Source organism: Puntigrus tetrazona, chromosome 9 (assembly GCF_018831695.1).
Source record: "Puntigrus tetrazona isolate hp1 chromosome 9, ASM1883169v1, whole genome shotgun sequence".
Taxonomy (NCBI): Eukaryota; Metazoa; Chordata; class Actinopteri; order Cypriniformes; family Cyprinidae; genus Puntigrus; species Puntigrus tetrazona.
This window is the reverse complement of record NC_056707.1, coordinates 21,487,898-21,508,999: the sequence shown is the minus strand read 5'-3', so window position 1 is coordinate 21,508,999 and position 21,102 is coordinate 21,487,898. Positions and strand designations below refer to the sequence as shown.

General features: G+C 37.3%; 1 protein-coding gene across 16 annotated transcripts in view; it reads right to left on the bottom strand.

Annotated features, from left to right (window-relative positions):
* Positions 1 to 21,102, bottom strand: part of LOC122351533 (titin-like) — a 156,162-nt gene that overhangs the window by 106,321 nt on the left and 28,739 nt on the right. For 14 of the 16 annotated variants that reach the window (XM_043248646.1, XM_043248648.1, XM_043248656.1 and 11 more), the window contains 6 exons: positions 14,572 to 14,850; positions 1,994 to 2,284; positions 1,414 to 1,701; positions 868 to 987; positions 501 to 774; positions 59 to 242 (listed from right to left, as the gene is read on the bottom strand). In XM_043248646.1, the coding sequence (XP_043104581.1) occupies positions 59 to 242; positions 501 to 774; positions 868 to 987; positions 1,414 to 1,701; positions 1,994 to 2,284; positions 14,572 to 14,850 (1,436 nt within the window). The remainder of the gene's footprint in view (positions 1 to 58; positions 243 to 500; positions 775 to 867; positions 988 to 1,413; positions 1,702 to 1,993; positions 2,285 to 14,571; positions 14,851 to 21,102) is intronic. The other 2 variants (XM_043248649.1, XM_043248658.1) reach the window with 2 other exon arrangements.

Sequence of the window (21,102 nt, the reverse complement as noted above, 5' to 3'; positions counted from 1 at the left end):
TTGGTCTTCTAAAAGAAAATATGTGATGCTCTTATACTGTTATCTGAATCAATCTTACCGGTCTTCCACTTTCGTGTTCTTTTTCCTTCTTCAGAAACTCAATAGCTTGAAGGAGACCCCGGTAGTCTGTGATGCCATACATGCGAGCATATTTCTCATACTCTTTAGGATCAACATTTCTAAGCAACTCAACAATGTCAATATCCTTTTCCTCTTTAGGGCTTTTCTGCTTTGATGGAGTCCTGTTAAAACAACACAATTTAGGCAATCATTCAATAGTCATCACACTAAATTAGTGTTTCACAGCTTGTACTGCTTATATGTATGCAAAACAAATAACTAATTAGATCATTCAATATAATTTTGATCTATAATTATCTGTTACGCTGATATAATAACAATCATTATTTATAAACTAATTCAGTCATATATTTATTTCTATAACTAATGTTTGTTAAGAGGTGACTTAAAGGGTTGTTTGCAATTAGATAGGTACTTACTTCTTCAGTTTCACCACTTCTAAAGCTTTCTCTTTCTTCTCATCAACATTCAGGTTGGTGCTACACTCAATTTCTCCATGTTTGTTGGAAGCAACACATCTGTACTGACCAGAGTCAGATTTGGTCACCTCTTTGATCTCCATCTTGGACTCTTGGCCCTTTTGTTCAATAATGATTCGACCACCATGGGTCATTTGCCTCCATTTGCCCTTCATCCACTTCACATTGGGAATGGGATCACCACCAACTTTAGCAATGAAGGTAGCTGTACCCTCTGCAAAAACATAAAGCACACATAGCATCAATAAAACATTTTCTACATTTTACTACATTTCACCTCTTAAAAAAGAAAAGGAGAGTCACTTACTCTCTACAATATGGACACTCTTTGGCTCCTCAATGAAGAACAAGTTGTCCAGCTTTTTAACTGCTTCTGGTGGTGAAGGGGCCGCCTGTGCTGGGGCAGGAGCTCCTGGTTTCTCTAAAACTTTTGATGGAATATTGCAGTGAGATACATATATATTTTAACTTAAGATATTCAAGACCCAGGTCTAAAACATCTTAGACAACAAAAACACAAGACCTGTTTACTTTTTTACTAACAGGTGCATGAATAAGAATGCCAAAGAAACATTTGCAAAGCAGCAGATTTGACCAGTTTGTAAGCAACAAGCAAGTACTTGTCCTGACAAAAGTAATCTGTTGTCAGGCCAAGAAAGAACCAGAAGACAGAATCAGATTAATGAAAGAATTAAAGAATAATAATTATTAGAAGATTGTAATATTGTAAAACAGCCAACAGAATGGCAAAGTTAGGATAAAGCAAATAAAAAAAGAAAAAGAAAAGCAGCCAAAAAAGAAAGTATTACCTTGGACAATAAAACACATTGTACCTTACAAACACAAAAAATACCTTTGATAGTGACTTTAGACTTGCAGAATTCACTACCAGCCTCATTGGTTGCTTTACAGAGATAATCTCCAGTATCTGTCTTAGATACACGGATCATCTCCAATGTGGCAGTGCCATCAACAAATGTGATCTTTGTATTTCCAGATGAAGAAAGCTCTCGTCTGTCCTTCATCCACTGAATCTTTAGAGGAGGAGATCCACGTACATGACAGCTGAGGGTGAGTTTTTCACCCTCACTCAAAGTCACCGGTTTAAGAGGCAAGTCAAAGCTTGGTGGTACCTTTTGCTCTGTATTCAGAAAATACAGTAATTATGAGCATATGTTAAATACTTTTTGATACATACATGCATGCATATTAACATACAGACTCATTTATAAAAGGATTTTTTCATACAAGAAAATAGTATGAAATTACAATCTTAATTACATGGCACTCTAAGGTATTTCCAATAATAGTGAATTTGAGCCCCAATGGAATTACCATTTGATACAGTCTCTGTACCACAGTACTGCAACAGCACTTTTTAAGTAATAGCATATTTATAACTAGACAGTTTGACATAGAAACCAGCTGTATACCTGTAATGTTAACTGACACATCATAAGAGGCAGTGCCCGCTTCGTTGGAGATTTTGCACATATATGTTCCACTATCTGACAGTTGAGATTTTTTAATGCTCAGGACAGCCAAGCTGCTCTTGAAGGTTATGTCATAAAAGTCAGAGGTGAAGATTTCTGTGCCATCTTTATACCAGTTGACAGTCAAGGGCTGTGATCCAGCTACACGACCCTCAATCTTCACCAATTTGCCCTCAGTGTCCTCAATCATTGCTGAAGGCTTTTTGGTAAAACTAGGTGGAATTTTCCGTTCTATAGAAAGAACAACAAAGAGAGGTGCTGTTAGACAGAACATACATGATGATGGCAGAAAGTGGTTCTTGCGCCTAAAGCGCATAAAGCAAAAAAAAGAATGCTCAACAGTGCCACCTGTTGGCCTACTGCAAGCAAAGAAAAACATTAATGCAAAGGCATAAAGAACTGAAGAATGCAAAAACAAAGAGCCACAGGTCAGTCCCAAGACAATGAAGACACAGTCACACTGAAAAGCCGTGACAAAATACCTTTCACAGAAACCTCTGTGGAACAAGAATCCTTTCCAATATCATTACTAGCATGGCAAGAATAACGACCAGAGTCTGCCTTATCAGCTTTCAAAATTGTCAAATGTGGGGTGTTATCCACACATGATATCTTATAATTGCCCCCTGTGCGGATGTCTTTGTGATCCTTGGACCAAGTGATTTTTATTGGCAATGATCCCGTCATGTGGCATTCCAGTTCTACAGTATCTCCCACTGTCACATCCACAGGTATGAGCTTTTTATCAAACACAGGTGGATATCTTGGCTCTGTAGAGTTAAATAGAAATAACAGCACAATTGTACAGTCATGGTAAAACATTTAATTCAGTGTGTTTCACAACACAAGAAACACATTTAATCAGAGAACAATATGAAAGAAATAAACAGACCTTGAAGGGTGAGCTTGGCTCTACAAGAAGCAGTTCCGACACTATTAGTTGCTACACAAGTATATTCCCCAGAATGTCTCATTTCACCTTTGGCTATCTTTAGGACAGCAGAGTTATCATCAAAAGACATTGTGTATTCTGATTCGCTCCTAAGAGCTTCACCATCTTTGAGCCAAGAGATCTCCATAGGAGAAGATCCTGCAACACGACATTCAAACTGGACAGGCTGTCCTTCAATTTGTGTAATGCTAGTAATCTTTTTAGGGAAAGACGGTGGTGTTTTCACATCTGAAAAGCAAAACATTTAGCAAAATAAATTGATACTGGTGTGCAGTGCAATCAAAACATTTATGGTATTTAAGAGAGCTCTGAAGAGAAGTTAGCATCACCTTGTACAGTTAAGAGACAGCTTGAAGATGCAAATCCTATGCTGTTTTCTGCCTTACATGTGTATTCACCAATGTCAGATTTGGCAACTTTAGCTAGTTTCAGACAGGCAGTGCCTTTGGTGAACTCCATCTTACAGTTTGGAGAAGACCGCACTTTGCCATCTGCCTTGAACCATGACACTTTAATTTCAGGAGTGCCACCAATCTGGCATTTCAGACAAACTGCATCACCTGCAGTGACTTCCATGGGCTCCAAACTCTCAATAAAGAAAGGTGGTTCTAAAAGTAACAAAATATGTATACATACCATGAAGACAAGCATGTACATTTTGCTTTTTCATTGTACTTATATTGAGCAATTTCACTCAATAACAAACCTAAGATGGACACTGCTGCTTCACAAGTGTCATGTCCAGCATCATTGGAAACCTCACAAGTGTATTTTCCAGCAGCCTCTTTGTCACTGTTTAGACACTCAAGGATGCAGGAACTCTCAGTGGTTGTAATGTTGTACTTGTAAGAGGAATAAATCTCCTGGCCATCTTTATGCCATTTCACAAGAATCTTTGGGCTTCCCGCATATGCACATTCAAGTATTAGAGACTTGCCCATTTCGACAGACAGATTCTTGAGCTTCTTGACAAAGTGTGCAGCCTCTGAACGATAGATGGCATATTATATATGTGAGACACAAAGTTCCGTTATAACAAGTATTCAAGAAATAGTTACATATATGTTAACTAAATTAAAACTAACCTTTGACAAAAAGGTTCACAGGGCAATTTTCCTTTCCTGCATCATTAATGATCTGGCAAGTGTACTCCCCAGCATGAGATTTATCAATGTTGTAGAGCTCCAGAATTGCATTATCTCCTTTTAAAGCAATCTCACAGCTTCTCCCAGACACTATTTCTTTACTGCCTCTAAACCATTTCAGTTTCATTGGGGTACTTCCTTGAACAGTTGCTGTAAAGGTGACATTTGTGCCTGGGAGGGCTTCCACGGGTTGAGGTGTGGTCACAAAAGATGGTGGTTCTATAGCAAGTACATTGAGGAGAAAATTTTGAAATGTGCCTTTGCCAATTTACATACATTTGTTACTTATTTTACATGATTCTGCAGCCAAACACCAACCTTTAACAACTAAGGAAGCAGATGTCTCTGCAGTTCCTGCACTGTTCACTGCTTTACATTTGTATGTGCCAGAGTCTGAAAGTTTCAAAGTTGGCACTTTCAATGTGCAGGTATTCTCAGCAAATGTAATCTCATAGTTTGGCCCACTTTTAATCTCCTCTTCATTATGGTACCAAGAGATGGTGAGAGGTGCAGACCCTGAGGCTTTGCAGTCCATTTCAACAGATTTGTCAACAATACTCTGTGTGTCCTTCAGTTTTCGTGAGAATGAAGGAGGAACAATTTTGTCTGTTTAACGAAAACAACATATTTAGCTTTTGAATTTATAAGAATCCTAAGATTGTAACGAATATTAAATACAAGAAAATTGAACATTACTGACCAAAAACAGTAAGGTGCATTTTGCAGCTATCACTGCCAACTTCATTCTTGATTTCAAATGTGTATTCTCCAGTGTCACTTTTCTCTGTTGACAATAGCTTAAGACTGGAGATCATTTTTGAGAATGTGATTTTGTATTTCCTGCCTGAAGACAACTCCACACCATCTTTGTACCATTTTGGCTTAAGTTCTGGAGTTCCGGACACAGTGCACTCTAAGACTGCGGCCTCACCAGCAGTTACACTGATTGACTCTGTCTTATCCACAATTGCAGCAGGTTCTAGAAATTTAGAAGCGTAATTTTGTTAATTATGATAAATTTTTGAATATATATATATATATATATATATATATATATATATATATATATATATATATATATATATATATATATATACTACTCAAATGAGAAAACTGTCTTGTTCGTACAAACCTAGGACAGTTAAGTTCGCTGTGCATTCAGCTACTCCGGCATCATTTTTAAGTTGGCATGTATATTTTCCAGGGCTAGTAGAGTCAGCTTTAAAGATCTTGAGGGCGACCTGATTATTCTCAAATGTAATTTTCCTGTTGTCCCCGTCTCTGAGAATGTGGTCTTTATCCTGAACCCAAGACACAGTCATAGGCTGTGAGCCTTTGACCACTGCCAGCAAAACCACCTCCTCACCAGAGATGGCTGTCGTGTTGGACAATTTCTTCACAAATGCTGGCGGTTCTGAATTTCAGGAATAAGAGTCATCAGAAATTCAAAAAAGTACAAAATCTCTTTTTTAATACTTTAAAATAGCACTGACCTCTTAGCTTTACAGTGCCCTGGCAAGAATCACTTCCTACATTATTTGATGCTTTGCACTCATATTCTCCAGCATCTGATGCTTCCAGTCCAAGAATGTGGAGAGTAGCAGAGCATCCCTCAGACACAAATTTGTACTTCCTACTCTCCTTTAACTGTTTTTTATCTTTAAACCAGGTAATTTCAAAAGGTGCTGAGCCTTTCAGCTCACAGTTAAGACTGGCATTTTTGCCCTTCAGTCCCTCAACTGGTGTTGGCACTTTGTGGAAAGTTGGTGGTTCTACAAAAAATGTAAATCGAAACAAAATGAGCACTTATGCATATTACAATCAATATATAAATAAAAAAATGTATAAATCATATCCTCTAAAGTGTTTTTTTTTTTTAATCTTAAAACAAGATTAAATTTAAGAATTTAAATTATTAACCAGTGAGAAAAAAAACTAACTGAACAATCTGAAAATATAAAAATAAAACCAAATTCACCCTTAATAGAAACTATAATGACATACAAAAAATAAACTACACTTAAAGAACTCTGCTTCTGAAACAGTCAGTTAACGCTAAACATTAATTAGTGAATGGAAGATCCATTTATTGTCTACCTTTGACTGTGAGTGTCGTACTGCAACTCTTAGTTCCCGCATCATTCTGAACTTCACAAGTATAGACACCATTATCCTCAAAGCTGCATTTGAACATTTCGAGGACTCCCACAGAGTTATTGAATGCCATTCTCAAGTTGTCACCATCACTGAGAACAGCATCATTTTTGTACCAGCTAATTTTTAGAGGAGCTGTGCCAGTGACTTTGCATTCAAGCTGGAGTGACTCTCCCATCTTTATGATTTTTGCAGCTGGAAGTTTCTGTACAAACTCTGGAGGTTCTGTAAAATCAAAATTACAACATGTTATCATGTTATATTAATAATATAATAAATAAAATGGGGCGCTGAGGATGGTTTCAAAAAGATGGCAGATGACAAGAGGCACATGATGGCTGAAAGGGAGTAAAGCGTAATGAAGTAAGATGATTATGAAAGGCAGACAGACAGTTTGTATAAGCAATACAAGAACATGCAAATGGTGAAGCATGAAAAAAGAATGATAATGAAGAGCACTGATAAGAGTACTTGAAAGAGGTCCAACCTTTTACCAACAAGGTTGTGGTGCATTTAGCGGTACCAGCATCATTGCTTATTTGACAAGAATAAGTTCCACTGTGTGATATTCCAACGGAAAAAAGATCTAGGAAGCACGAGAGGCCCTCCAGGCCAGTAAAACATGAAGGTCCACAAATTAGCTCAGTGTCATCTTTGAACCATTTCACTGTGAATGGAGGTGTTCCTTTAAAGGTACTCTTAAACCGAACAGTGGTATTTGGTATGACAGCCTGTGATTCAGGAACCAGCACAAAGCTTGGTGGCTCTAAATCATTAATAGGAAAAAAAGACATATACATTTGTTAAAGAAACTGGCAGCCATCAGAGATCTCAGGATATATATTTGAAAATAAAATATGCTACTACAAAAGCTATCTGACCTTTCACTCTCAGTGTACCACTGCATTCACAACTGCCTGCTTTGTTTGTAAGTTTACAAATATACGTTCCAGTGTCTGCTTTCTCTAAACACTCAATTTCCAAAGACACGCTGTTGTCATCCTGAAGAAGTTTATGTTTGGTTCTTCCTGACAGTTTAGTTCCGTCCTTCACCCATTCCACAGTTATAGGGAGTGAGCCAGATATTTTACATCCAATTTGAACACTGGTGCCTAGAATTTCCTCCATCTCCATCAAAGGTTTGATGAAGGATGGGGGGATTATTTGCTCTGACAAAGACAAAGAAATTAAAGATCATAAATATAACTAAAAGTAATATAGTACAAATTATGACATTAATTATGAATATCACTAACCTAGCACATTTAAAGTCACTTTGCACTGGCAGGCACTGATGTGGTTGGAAACCTCAAATACATAAGTTCCTTTGTCTTCCAAACGGACAGATTGAATTTTAAGTTGGCTAACATTATTGATGAAGCTGAGGCTGTGCTGTCTTGAAGGCATAATTTCATTGCCATCTTTACTCCATTTCACTTTCAGCTCAGGAGACCCTGTAACTTTGCAGTCAAAACTTACTGGATCTCCAGCAGTGACATTAATGACCTCTGGCTTTTCGATTATCTGGGGTGGCTCTGGGAATAATATAACAAACATATTTATAACAGATAGTCAGCTACAGGATGTTTGACAGCTACAAAAACTTGTAAAAAAAAAAAACCAACCTTGAACCAAAAGGGTAGCAAAACACTTTTCTTGCCCTGCTTCATTCACAGCCTGACAGGTGTATTTTCCACTGTGGATTGACTCGCACACAGGGATTCTCAAAGTAGCAATATTATTTTCAAAAGTCCTCTCAATTGAAGGATCCTCCAAAATCCAGTTTTCATCTTTTTGCCATTGTATGGACAGAGGTGGCGATCCTCTTACAACACATTTAAACTCCACTTTTTTTCCAAAAACTGTGACAACATTCTCAATCCTCTCCACAAATGATGGGGGCTCTGATTGGAAATGTGAAATATGTTAAATAAAAAGAGATAAAATCCTAAATATATCAGACTTATTAAACATACTAAATATACTCTAACCTTTTATGCTGAGTGTAGTCTGACTTGAACAACTCCCAACTTCATTTGCTACAGTGCACTGATATTCTCCAACATCTAAAGCATCACATTTCTGCACATCAAGAGTCATTATAGAACCATTCTTCTGCAAAATTAAATGCTTAAGGCTTGATTTGATGTCCTTTGAATCTTTTTGCCAGGTCACCTCAAAAGGAGCTGTGCCTTTTACCTGACATTCAAAATATGCATTTGAGCCATTCACAACCTCAAGAGGACTCAGTGGTTTGACAAGAATGGGAGGCTCTGAAAAAAGAAGAAAACTTTGAATGGAAAAATCTACGTTCTGGCCAGACATTTCTTAAGGAATCATATCAAAATAACTATAAAATGCACTACATACTAACCTTTCACTCTTAGTTCCATACTACAGCTCTCACTGCCCGCCTCATTCCGGGCTTCACAGTAGTACACTCCACTGTCTTTGATATCACTGCTACTTATCTCAAGCCGTGCAAGAGAATCGACAAAAGTCATTTTATGCTTGTCACTTGGACCTATTTCATTCCCATCTCTGAACCAGTATGTGTCTATCTCTGGAGTGCCTGTAATCTGGCATTCAAAAACTACCAGTTGGCCTGGTTTTACAACTGTTATTTTTTCAGGTTTGCGGGTAAATTTGGGTGGTTCTGTAAAAATAAAGAAAAAGAATGTACTTCAGCATTTAATAATAGGGGAAAAATTGTTAAAAAATTGTTTTTGTAAAAACCTTTAACAAAGAGCGTTGCTTGGCAAGCATCCGATCCAACATCATTACTTATTTCACAGATATAGTCTCCGGAGTCGGAAGGCTTAGCAAAAAAGAGCTCAAGTGAGCTAGAGGTGTCATTTTTCTGAACTGAACAGTCAATCCCTGATGAAACCTCTTTCTTATCTTTAAACCACTTAATGGTCAGTGGCGGTGTGCCAGACACAAGCACATTAAACTGCACTCTGGATCCTGGTATAACGTCTTGTGATTCAGGTTTTTCAATTATTGATGGAGGTTCTGCGTACAAAAATTTAAGATTAAAGATTAAACAAAGATAAAACAACATGAAACAATAAGATTGCATAAGAAACTATTTTTAACTTTACAAACTAACAAATACATTTCGAATTTATAAAAAAGCCAACAGTAATTGCAAACCTTTAATTTTCAGTGTGCCTGAGCACTGAACAGTTCCTGCTTTGTTTTTAGCAATACAGGTGTAGTTGCCACTGTCTGAACTATCAAGACGACTGATTTCCAAAGATGCTGCATTCTCAAAGAATATGCATTTATACTTCTCATCTGTTTCTATCTCCTTATTTTCCTTGAACCAAGTGACAGTTATGGGAAGAGATCCGGAGACCAAACACTCCAATTGTGCAAAAGATCCTTTTATACTCTCCATGTCCTTCAATTTTCTTGTAAAGGAAGGCTTGATTATTTGATCTGTTACAGTGAAGGGAGAATATAGCAGCTTCAGTCTAAATTATCTAAAATTTCCAATTGTTACAAACACCATAAATGGCTATTATTTTACACATACTAACCTAAAACAGTAACAGCTGCCTCACAACTGCTTCTTCCAGCATCATTTGAAATCTCAAAGATATATTCTCCAGCATCACTCTTCTCGGCAGAAAGAATTTTTAATATGGAACTTGTATCGGTGCTCTGTACTTTGTACTTTTTGCTTGATGTCAGCTCTTTGCCATCCTTTAGCCATTTTGCTTTAAGGACTTTAGATCCAGAGTACCTGCATTCTAGAGTAGCAGGATCACCTACTGTAACACTGATAGACTTGGCTTGCTCTGTGATGTTTGCAGGCTCTGTGTGCAGTAAAACACTTATGAATACATGCAAATAACACTCTGTATATGGATATTATAACTAAAGTTTAACTTAACAAAATGGCATGATTATAAACTGTGTAAAACTGTGTCATTGAGTATAAAAGCCACATTATAAATATCTAATTTAAAGATTACTACACACCTTTTACTGCCAGTACCGCTGTACATTTCTGACTACCAGCATCATTCTGAGCTTGGCAAGTGTACTTTCCACCATTTTTTAACTGCACACTAGAAATGTACACCACTGCTGTCTGGTTCTCAAAAGATATCTGAACATCCTCAGATTCCTTGATCTCATGGTCATCTTTCATCCAAGAGACGGTCATAGGCACTGACCCTTTCAAAACACACTGCAAGGAAACCTCGCCACCAAGGAGGACATTTGTATTATCCATCTTCTGCACAAATGATGGTGGCTCTAATTGAAGAATATCAAGCGCAAGATGTTGTTTACAATGTTTACAAGCAACACTTATATCTATAACCTTTACTTATACATAAACGAATATCCAAGAATTTCCTGTTCTTACTAACCTTTCAGTGCAATATGAAAATCACAGGAGATCTGCCCTACTTCATTTTCTACAGTGCACTGATATTTGCCAACATCCCCAGGTTCAAATTTCAAAATTTGAAGAGCTGCTACATCTTTTGTCAGGCTTATGATGTGCCTTCTATCATTTCGGATCTGCTTTGAGTCTTTGAAACAGGAAATCTCAAAGGGAGCAGAGCCTGACACAGTTCCTTCCAGCAAAACATCTGTGCCTTTAACAATTTCTTTGGATTCAAATGCTTTCACAAATTCGGGAGGTTCTAAAATAAGACAGCACAGAGAAGCTAATGAGGTAACCTACAAAAAATTACTTTAACATCTTTAAAAAGTAAAGTAATTAACAAACAAACCTTTCACTGTAACCAAGCAACTGCCTCTGTCACTGCCAGCTTCATTTGATGCTTGGCAGATATAATCTCCACTGTCTTCAACACAGCATTTGGAAATTTTTAGCATAGCAACTGAGTCGATGAAGGCCATTTGATATTTATCATTTGAGCTAATTTCAGTTTCATTTTTATACCATCTAATACTGATCTCTGGGCTGCCAGTGACTTTACATTCCAAAGTTGCAAGACTCCCATTTAGTACTAGTTTAGTCAAGTCAAGCTTCATTACAAATTTTGGAGGTTCTAAAAAAAAAAGAGAATAACACAGTAAGATAAATTAACTGAATAATTATTCTGCAAAATATAAAAGAAAAATAATTGAGCAAGAGTGATAAAAAGCACCTTTCACAAATAAGGATGCTGTGCATGAGACCTTTCCAGCATCATTAGACACTTGGCAAGTGTATTTTGCAGACTGAGATGGTTTCACAGAGTGCAGCTCCAGTGAACTTGAGTTGGCTTCTTTTTTGATGAAGCAAGTTCCTCCAGTTAACATTTCTTTGTCTTCTCTGAACCACTTAATAGTAAAAGGTGCTGTCCCAGTGAATGCAGCTGATAGGACAACTGTAGTTCCTGGTATAACTTCTTGGCTTTGAGGTTTCAAAGAGAAGACTGGGGGTTCTAAAGTTAATTTGAATGGGGAAGAGATTATTTTAACAACCAAATTTCAAGGCAACAGCATAAAAATACAACAAATATTTTCAATTGATATAATTCTAACCTTTTACAGAAACGGTTCCACTTGTTTCACTGTGTCCTGCAGCATTAGTTGCATGGCAGGTGAAAACCCCAGCATCTGATGTCTCTAAATCAGTAATTTTCAGTACTGCAGTGCTTTCCTGCATTTCTGTTCTATATTTTGTTCCAGTTGTAATGTCCTTTCCTTCTTTGAACCAAGATATTGTTATAGGTTGGGATCCTGATACTTTGCATTCCAACTGAATAGTACCTCCAACATTACCATCTACCTTCTTAAGTGTTTTTGTGAAAGTTGGGGGTATTATTTTATCTGCTCAAAAGAAGTAAAACACCATTGTAAAAAAAAAAAAAAATGAAATGTGCACATACAAAAATAGAAAATGGAAGATAATTGTAAAAGAATAGGACTAACCAAGAACAACAATTGAGCAAGAACACTGCTCTTTTCCAACCCGATTAGACACTTCAACTTTGTATTCAGAGCTATCTCCCCTCTCCGCTGAGAGGATCTTCAAGGCTGCCACGTTGTCTTTGAAAGAGATTTTGCATTTTCGACTTCCTGTAATCTCTTTGCCATCTCTGAACCATTTTACTTTGAGATCTGGACTTCCTGAAACTTTGCACTCAAAAGTTGCGGAGTCACCGGCAGTCACACTGATGGATGGTGGTTTATCAACAAATCTAGCTGGTTCTTTAACAAATATAAAATAAATAAATTAATACATCAATAATAATACTAATAAAAATGTTACAGAAAAAATTCAGGGATCCGCTTAATATGTTTAATTCTAACCTTGTACTGATACAGTGGCCTCGCATTTTTGTTTTCCAGCCTCATTTTCAGCTTGACAGGTGTATTTCCCCCCATGGTCAATGGCCACATTTGCTATTGCCAGAATAGCAAGGTTGTTTTCAAAAGTTGTGATAATATTAGGATCATCATCCCTGACTATCTCAGAATCTTTAAACCACTGAACTGTGATAGGAGCAGAACCTTTCAGAGTTCCCTGCATTTTCACAGCGCTGCCTAAAACCGCAGTGGTGTTCTCAACTTTCTTTACAAATGATGGTGGTTCTGCATGAAAAAGGGCATATACATTTCCACATAAAATAAAATATTAACAACCAAAAAAGATATAAAAATTAGGCCACGGAAATGGATTCTACCAACCTTTCAACTTGGCCACTGCTTTTGTAGTTATTTTACCAACATCATTAGAAATGCAACACTGGTAATCTCCAACATCTGCACTTTCAAATGATTTGATTTCCAAATATGCAACTGTCTCTTTTGAGACAATACTGTACTTCTTGTCAGAGAATACTGGATTTTTATTCTTAAACCAGGTCACCTCAAATGGAGCAGTGCCTGTAACTTCACATTCAAGCTGGGCTGTGCACCCCTTGATAACCTCTACCATTTTCAACTCCTTTTTAAATGCAGGAGGTTCTAAAAACAATAAGAGCAATAAGATGACTCTTCAATCTCAACATAGTGAGCATTATTTAGAATGTAAGAATCTTAAGAATTACCTTTTACAGTTACTTGAGAGCTGCAGCTTTCACAGCCAGCCTCATTCATCACTTCACAAGTGTAATTTCCACTGTCAGACTCAGATAAATTACTAATCTCAAGAGTGGCTTGGCCAGCTTTGAAAGTTATTTTGTGTTTTTCAGAGGAACTAAGTGGTTTGTCATTCAAAAACCAAGTTACATGGAGTTCAGGTGATCCTTTGACAGTGCACGACAGGCGTGAAGACATTCCTTGTTTCCATAAGATCTTAGGCTCCAGCCTTTTAACAAAGACTGGAGGTTCTAAGGGTTGAAATGCAAAGGAAGAAAAAGATTTTTGATTTGAAGAGAAAAAGACAAGTTAAGAAAAAAACAGCTTAATAAGAGAGATTTGAAGAATAAATGAATACTTAATATGGCAAATAAGAGCAGCATCAACTGATGCTTAAGCTTTGTCACCTCTGTCTAAACAATGCAAATGCACACTGACAGAAATTAATACCCTGACATGCAGATTTGTGTCAAATACTGCATTTAAAAAGAGTATTAATCTCAAAGTCTTACCTTGCACTGTCACACTAGAAGAGCAACTGCTGCTTCCTGCATCATTGGCAGCAGTACATGTATATGTACCTGTATCTTTAATTTTAGCCTTTTGAATCTCAAGACAGGCTGTTTTTTCCTCAAAAGCTAATTTACAGTCCATTGTAGTATGGAGCTTCTTGCCATCTCTCATCCAGATGATGGAAACACCAATGTCTTCATCTACCAGACACTCAAGACGTAGTGTGTTTCCAACAGCAATAGTAGTTGACTCAAAGCTCTTCACAAAGTTGGGTTTGTCTACAACTCTCAGTTCAGTGTAGCATGTAGCTGTACCAACACTGTTTGAAGCTTTGCAAAGGTATGTTCCCTGATCACTTTGTTGTAAATTCAAGATTTCAAGAAAATACTTGTTCTTGTCAGAAGACGCTTTGTAGTGATCATCAAGTGAAATGGCAATATTGTCTTTATGCCAGACAACATTCATTGGTTCAGAACCAGAAATAACACACTGAAATTTTGCTTGCTTGCCCACAAATAAAGTCATTGAATCGGACTTTGATACAAATTCTGGTGGGAAAATCTCTATAAAAAGAAAATAGCAATAAAAAATGATATACATAACTTTAGCAAAAACATATCATACACAAAGCATTTTAATGCCAAGGATAACTACTTCTAGAAGCCCAACGGACAATAGGAAAGATATATATTTCTTACCTGTCACACTTAGTTGAGCAGAGCAGCTGTCACTTCCATGGCGGTTTGAAGCTTTGCAGGTAAATTCTCCACTGTCGGCGACTGCTGGGCTAAATATCTCCAGAGATGAGGTGTGATGAAGACTGATAATCCTGCATTTGTCACTATGTCTGAGCTCAGAACCAGACTTGAACCACTTGAAGGTCACACCTGGAGCCTCCTCAATCTCACATTCGAACTTTGCAGGACTGCCAACATTGACCTCCAGATTTTTTATTTTGTGCCTAAAAACAGGTGGCACTGAATTGTGCACAGAGATAAAAAGCACATTAGTGCATTATATCTAACATGTTTGCTGACACTTAATGAATATGAACATGAAAAGCAGAAACCACTGATTGGCACTTTCAAACACCTATAATATTCTATAATATTCTATTTATTTGAGTTTAGCAGAAGTTTAGCAAGTGGTTAAATGTAAACATTGAAAGAGCTACATCTTAAACCATCACAATGGATATGGTATTTTCAAAAGTGCCGATTTCTGTGGTGACTGTAATGGATCAGTAAAAAAAAGTGTGACCATGAAGAGTAATGGTGATCTCACTATGAGGGAGGAAAAAACAGTGAATAAAGAGTGAAATAATGACTTGACATCCTAGCATGCATGCAAAAAATAAATGAAATAAATCTAATGAAATATGAGGTGCCTAATGGCTGATGAAGAAAACAATAATGGAGTATTTCAAAACCAATTCCTAGAGATGAATAAAATAAAAAGTGAAAAATACTTCAGGATTGACAAAGGTGATGAACACTGAAATGACACTGAAAGATCTAGAAGGTAAAGGGTTGATGTGAAGAAGTGAGGACATGCTAAACTTTCAGTGATGTAAAAATGGTGGCAAAATCACAGCATTGTGAAGAAGATCAGATAGGAAGATATTAAGAAGGTATCTTCATATGAAATACAAAGATCTGTTCTATTAGTTGGTGTAGAGAAAGCATGTCTGATGAAGCGTTTCTATTTTAGCTATGAACGGCAAGAGTTAGTCATGTGGGATGGGATGGCAGAATAATCCCGTAAATCCAACCTCTTGAGACCACAGTGAGGTGACAGGATGTTGAAGTCTTGCCAGCATCACCTACAGCCTCACAGGTATATTCTCCTTGATGATCCTTTGTAACTTTGCTGATTACTAATGTGTAAGTGTCATGGTCTTTGGAACACTTGAACTCTTTGCCAGATTTAAGAGATTTTCCATCAAAAAGCCAATTTACTTTCTTTACACGTCTAATAGTCAATGAGAATTTTGCCTCTAAATGTTCGTCTATTACAATATCCTCCAAGGAATTTTTAAAAACTGGGTAACCCTCCTCTCTAACTTCTTCTTTCTCTAATTTCATAAATGCTTCAGTTATATATTCCTCCTTTTCCTCCCTCTGAAAGGCGACTTCAGTTGCCTGCTCAATTGGAACAGGCCCCAAAACAAGTTCAGTTGTCATACTTACTGCTCCTATATCCTTCTCATGTTCTTTTACTGTCACAGATCTGGTTTCTTGTCGCTCAACCTGGATGGACTGTTCAATCTCAATTTTTGATTCACTTGTCATATGAACTGTTGACTGATGAACAAAAGCTTTCTCTTTAGCTGTTATGGACTGAAAAGAAGCCTTTGCTTCAGTTTTCACAGTTGCAGACTGAGATATTGGTGATGTAAAAGGTTCTACATTTTCGGTCAATCTTACAGTCTCTACCATGGGTGAAAGCATTTCTTTTGAAGAAGCCTTGGTAACCTGTAATCTTTGGGGCCTGTCGATTTGCATTGTGCCTGGCTGTTCTGAGGTCATAACCTGTTGCTCTCGATAGACAATAGAGTAGAAAGCAGCATGAAGTTCACTTCTGAGATCAGCAGTCTGGGGGTATTCTCCTTCAAAAGCAATTGTAATTTCAAGTGGGGCACTTGCACTTGTAATAAGATATGTGAACATTACATATTTGGGTTCTTTCTTTTCTTTTACCTCATGAATTTCCACAGCTCCTAAACTCTCAACTACATCTGCCAGGATCAATGGCTGGTCAAGAGCAACAGCAGTTGCAAGAGCACTTTTTAATTGGTGCTTAATGTCTAATGTATGTGGTTTTGTAGGCGAAATAACAAAAGTGAGCTCTTTGGGTAGAGTTTGGCTCTCTCTTGACTCTGACACTAAAAGGCTACCCATCTTCTGCTTACTGATAATTGCTGTGGATGTTTCAGATTTTGTAATATCCTGAGATAGCTCACCTTTGATTACACGTTTTTCTTCCATTAAAACAGACTGTCTAACAGACTGTCCTTCTTGAATTTGAACAGCAAAGTCTTGTTCAGTGGCCTCAAGGGCAATGCTACTCTCTGTCGAGATAGCCTTTTCTTCAACATAAATTAATTCAGATGGGATTTTAGGTTCAACTTCGCTTTTAGACACAAATTTCTCAATTGTTCCTATATTCTCTGTGTGCCCCTCCTCTATATCCTGACTCTCTGATACAGATGGCACATGCACAATATTCCAGTGATCTTCTTTCTGTACTAGGGCTCGCTGCTGTTTAAGATCGCTTACAAAAGGAGTTTCCTTTGGTAATGGCATAGGCTCTGAAAAGACTTGAAGAAAACTTTCAGGTTTGGGTTCTTTTCTGATTTCAGATTGCACACCTGTAACGGACACATCAAGATCTTTACAATAATCTGCTGTATGCTCTCTTTTCTCTTCTGTGCTTGCAGCATGATGACGGGCTTTTTCCTGTCTCTGTACTGCAATCTGTTCATCTGGCTTTTCCAATGAGATTATCCCTTCTTTAGTCAATGTATTTTCCATTTGAACTGCCTGAAGATGCAAAGGGGCAGGAGCTTCCTTACCAGGCTGAATGAACATTTTTGTTTCTTGTGCTGAAAACTGAGAAGACTCCTCACAAGTCACCGTCTGTTGTAAATCCACAGACACTGTATGCTTAAGAAGAGAACTTTTTTGAGCATCTGCTTTCTCTGTGCTTGGTTTCTCATTGCTGAACCTGCCTTCAGATGGAAGAATATCCTGATCTGTGATGACCTGTAAATGCAGAACTTGATCTTCTTCTCTATGGGCCTGCACTGAAATAGCACTTTCTAAACCTGGGATCAAACTTGACTGATCAGCTTGTAGTTGATGCTTTTCCTCAGCAATAAGAGCTGATTTAAATACACTATCTTTGATTAAAGATGCTGTCTCTTCATTTGGTTTCTGTATCGATAACCTCTGTTCTTTTGATAAAGTCTGAGCAGTCTCACTAACTGAAAGGACAGCTGGTTTTGTTGGTTCTTTCTTCACGGATGTCTGAAAGGTAGATTCTTGTGTTTGCAGTTCTTTAGTATGTCCTTCTGTGATCTGCTGCTTCTCTGTTGAAATGGCACTGTATAGAATTTTAACTCCCTCTTTAACCTGGTAGCCCTTTTCCTGCTGAGTATGCGGTATGACCTGTGATTGTTCTTTAATAATTGGGAGTTTCGTTTCAACTTGGTGACTTGATATTGGATACTTTGGCTCAGGAGATGCCTTGATCTGTTCTGTTTCCCTGGTTGATAATGCCTCAGCTTTGATAATCGTCAGTGGAGTGACACTCTCAGTTATGGCAGACATTACCTGTGAGGGGTGCTCTTTTTCAATTTCTAACTCTGTAACCTCAGGACTTTTAATTCGTTCAAAGTGCTGTTCTGTAAAACCTTGGCGTTCTTGAACTGCTGAGGTCATAGTAGCCATCTGGAGCTGTTTCAAAGGGGTTGCTACCACTGGATGAGGCTGGACTGAAGCAGATATGACTCTCTCTTGAACTTCATGAGACTGCAATACAGCAGCTTGATGAGTCACCTGCTCCTTGTGCATAATTGCAACGGAAACATCCAAGTCATGCAATGTGTCAACTTGCTCACTCGCTACCATTTGCCTATCTTCTGTACCAATTGTGTAAATTACCTGATGGTCTCCCTGCAAACTAGCACCTGCCTGTCCAGGAAGGCTAACACTGTACAAACGAGATTCAGTAGCTTCCTCCTGCATGGACACATTGTAACTTTTTTGCTCTTGAACTAATTGCTGTTTATGAAATACTGAGACTTTTTTGCGGAATACTATCAGCTCAGCACTGCAGCTGGCCTCCCCGAATGGATTAACAGCCTTACAAGTGTACAGTCCGCTGTCTCTCTGTTGGATGTTATTCATGATTAGGAAGCCAGAGCCATCTGGGTTACTTACAACAGAACAGATCTCACTTGACTTAATTTGAGAATTACCCTTAAACCACTGAACATCAGGGAAAGGAGTACCAGTAACTCTATAGTGGAACTTTACATCACTGCCCTCTGCACACTGCACAGGTTGGATTTGTGTGGTAAAGCACGGTGGTTGTCCTGGTAGTTTGAACATTCGTTCCACCCATTTTTCTGCTTCTGATAATTGACTCACATGTACCTTTAACAATGTCTTGCAGGTGGTTTGGCCAAATCTATTACTGGCGGTACAAGAGTACTCTCCCTCATACTCTTTTTTGACTTGTGTTATTATTAAAGTGTACTCCTCTCTCTCTTCAACAAACGTATAAACTGTTGAAGACGTGATAACCTTCCCATTGTGGAACCACTGAACTTTTGGCTTTGGAAAACCAGATACTGTGACAGTAAACCTAACTGACTCTCCAACGTTAACTTCAGAAGGTGTAAGCTTGGACTGAAAGACAGGTTTCTCTTTTTTCCGTTCCAAAGAACTAGAAAAACGCTTTTGCTCTGGCTTGAGTTCAAGTGTTTTTGATTTTTCAGGTAAATGTAGTGATGTGCTGTAGGTTTCTTCCTCTTCTTCGGTCTTCACAGTCAAACTAGAAAATTCTGTATGAAAATAATGGGATTAAAGATTCACCAAATTATCTTCAGAAATCACAGAAAAGATAAAGATGGAGGTCATTCAGAATTTGTCAAGAAGCGGACATAACATTGCCCTTAAGAGACTTAAAAAATGCAAATAAAAGTAAAGGGTTTCATAATTTTATTTACTTTTCATGTAAACAGAATTACAATAAATGGGATGTAACCAACATTTGTAATTCTAATGAAATGATGGCACACTAATTTACTTTTTATCCGTAAAGGTTTGACTAGCTCACCTGTATTTGTTATCTAAAATTAACAATAACTAATTAAACTGAAGGGTACAGGAACAAAAACACACACAGAAAATAACTATCATCACTGTATATCATTGTCTCTTTTAAGCTTCTTTTTATTTACAACCTATTAAATCCATAACCCAATTACCACTACCTTTAGGGAAAGAAAACATGATCAAACTATACAACAAAAAATGTTTATTATTATCCTAAAACTCATTTACCAAAACTGTAAATGATTAAGAAAGAAAAATCTAGTCTCTCCAAAAACTCTCCAAAAAAGTATTCAAATTATTTTTCTTACTTATTTTTCTGATCACACACAGAACAATGGCACAGAATGGGAAATAAATAGTCATGCAGTTTGAACTAAAACATTTCTGTCTTGAATATTTTCCTTGACTTTCAAATATACTGGGCATGCATTATCAAGAAATGTTTTTTAGATCTTTGAAAACTGTGCTTGAAATTCAACTATACTGCTGGCAGACATAAGCAAATATTTTGTTTCATTACAAAATTCACTACCAAAAAGTAAAGATACAGCACACCACCCTAAAAACAAAAATAGAAGCAAATTAAAACCATCCCTACAGACTGGAACACTATGTGAGATAGTCAAAAGTAAATGAGGATCAAAGCAGGTCTTTTAAATAAATTAAGGATCAATAATTAAAATATATACTACTGAACAACAATTCTGAATGCAGATAGAGCAAAAGTTTCTATACACAATTTCACAATAATGTACAACTGTAATACATAAAAATGTGTATTACATTACATCTATTCAAAGTAAACAAAACAACAAACCTCTCTGACATTGTTTTATGAACAATGATTTGTTTTAAAATTATGTCAAATTAAAACACTTTTAACAATGACGTTGTTTCAGTGTAACCAGCTTTGTTTTGGATAATACATTTGAATTCACCAGCATCACTGTGAGTGACATTTGTTATAAGCAGATTGAAATGCCCTGATGCTTTCTCCTGGATAATATATCTAGCATTTTTTACTGGAGCACCATCTTTGTACCATTCTGCTGTAGGATTTGGTTTGCCGCTCACTAAGCACTGAAGCATTACAGGTGTACCTATAGCTGCAGTGACATTTTGCAGTGGGATTATACATTTGGGGGGGATTTCAGTGACCTGAAACTGAAAACTACATGTGTTTGTTGACTTGCCTTTAAATTCTATTTTTTCATCTTTCGAGGGTTCAGCAAAGACATCAAAATTAATACTAACGTATTTTTCTCCTTGCTCACTTGTCTCATTATCAGTAACTGCAACCAGTCTGACAGCTTTCTGAGATTCATCGGATTCCTGCTGGAACTCAAATTCAAGCTCTATCTCTGATGTCTGTTCTCCATCAAATGA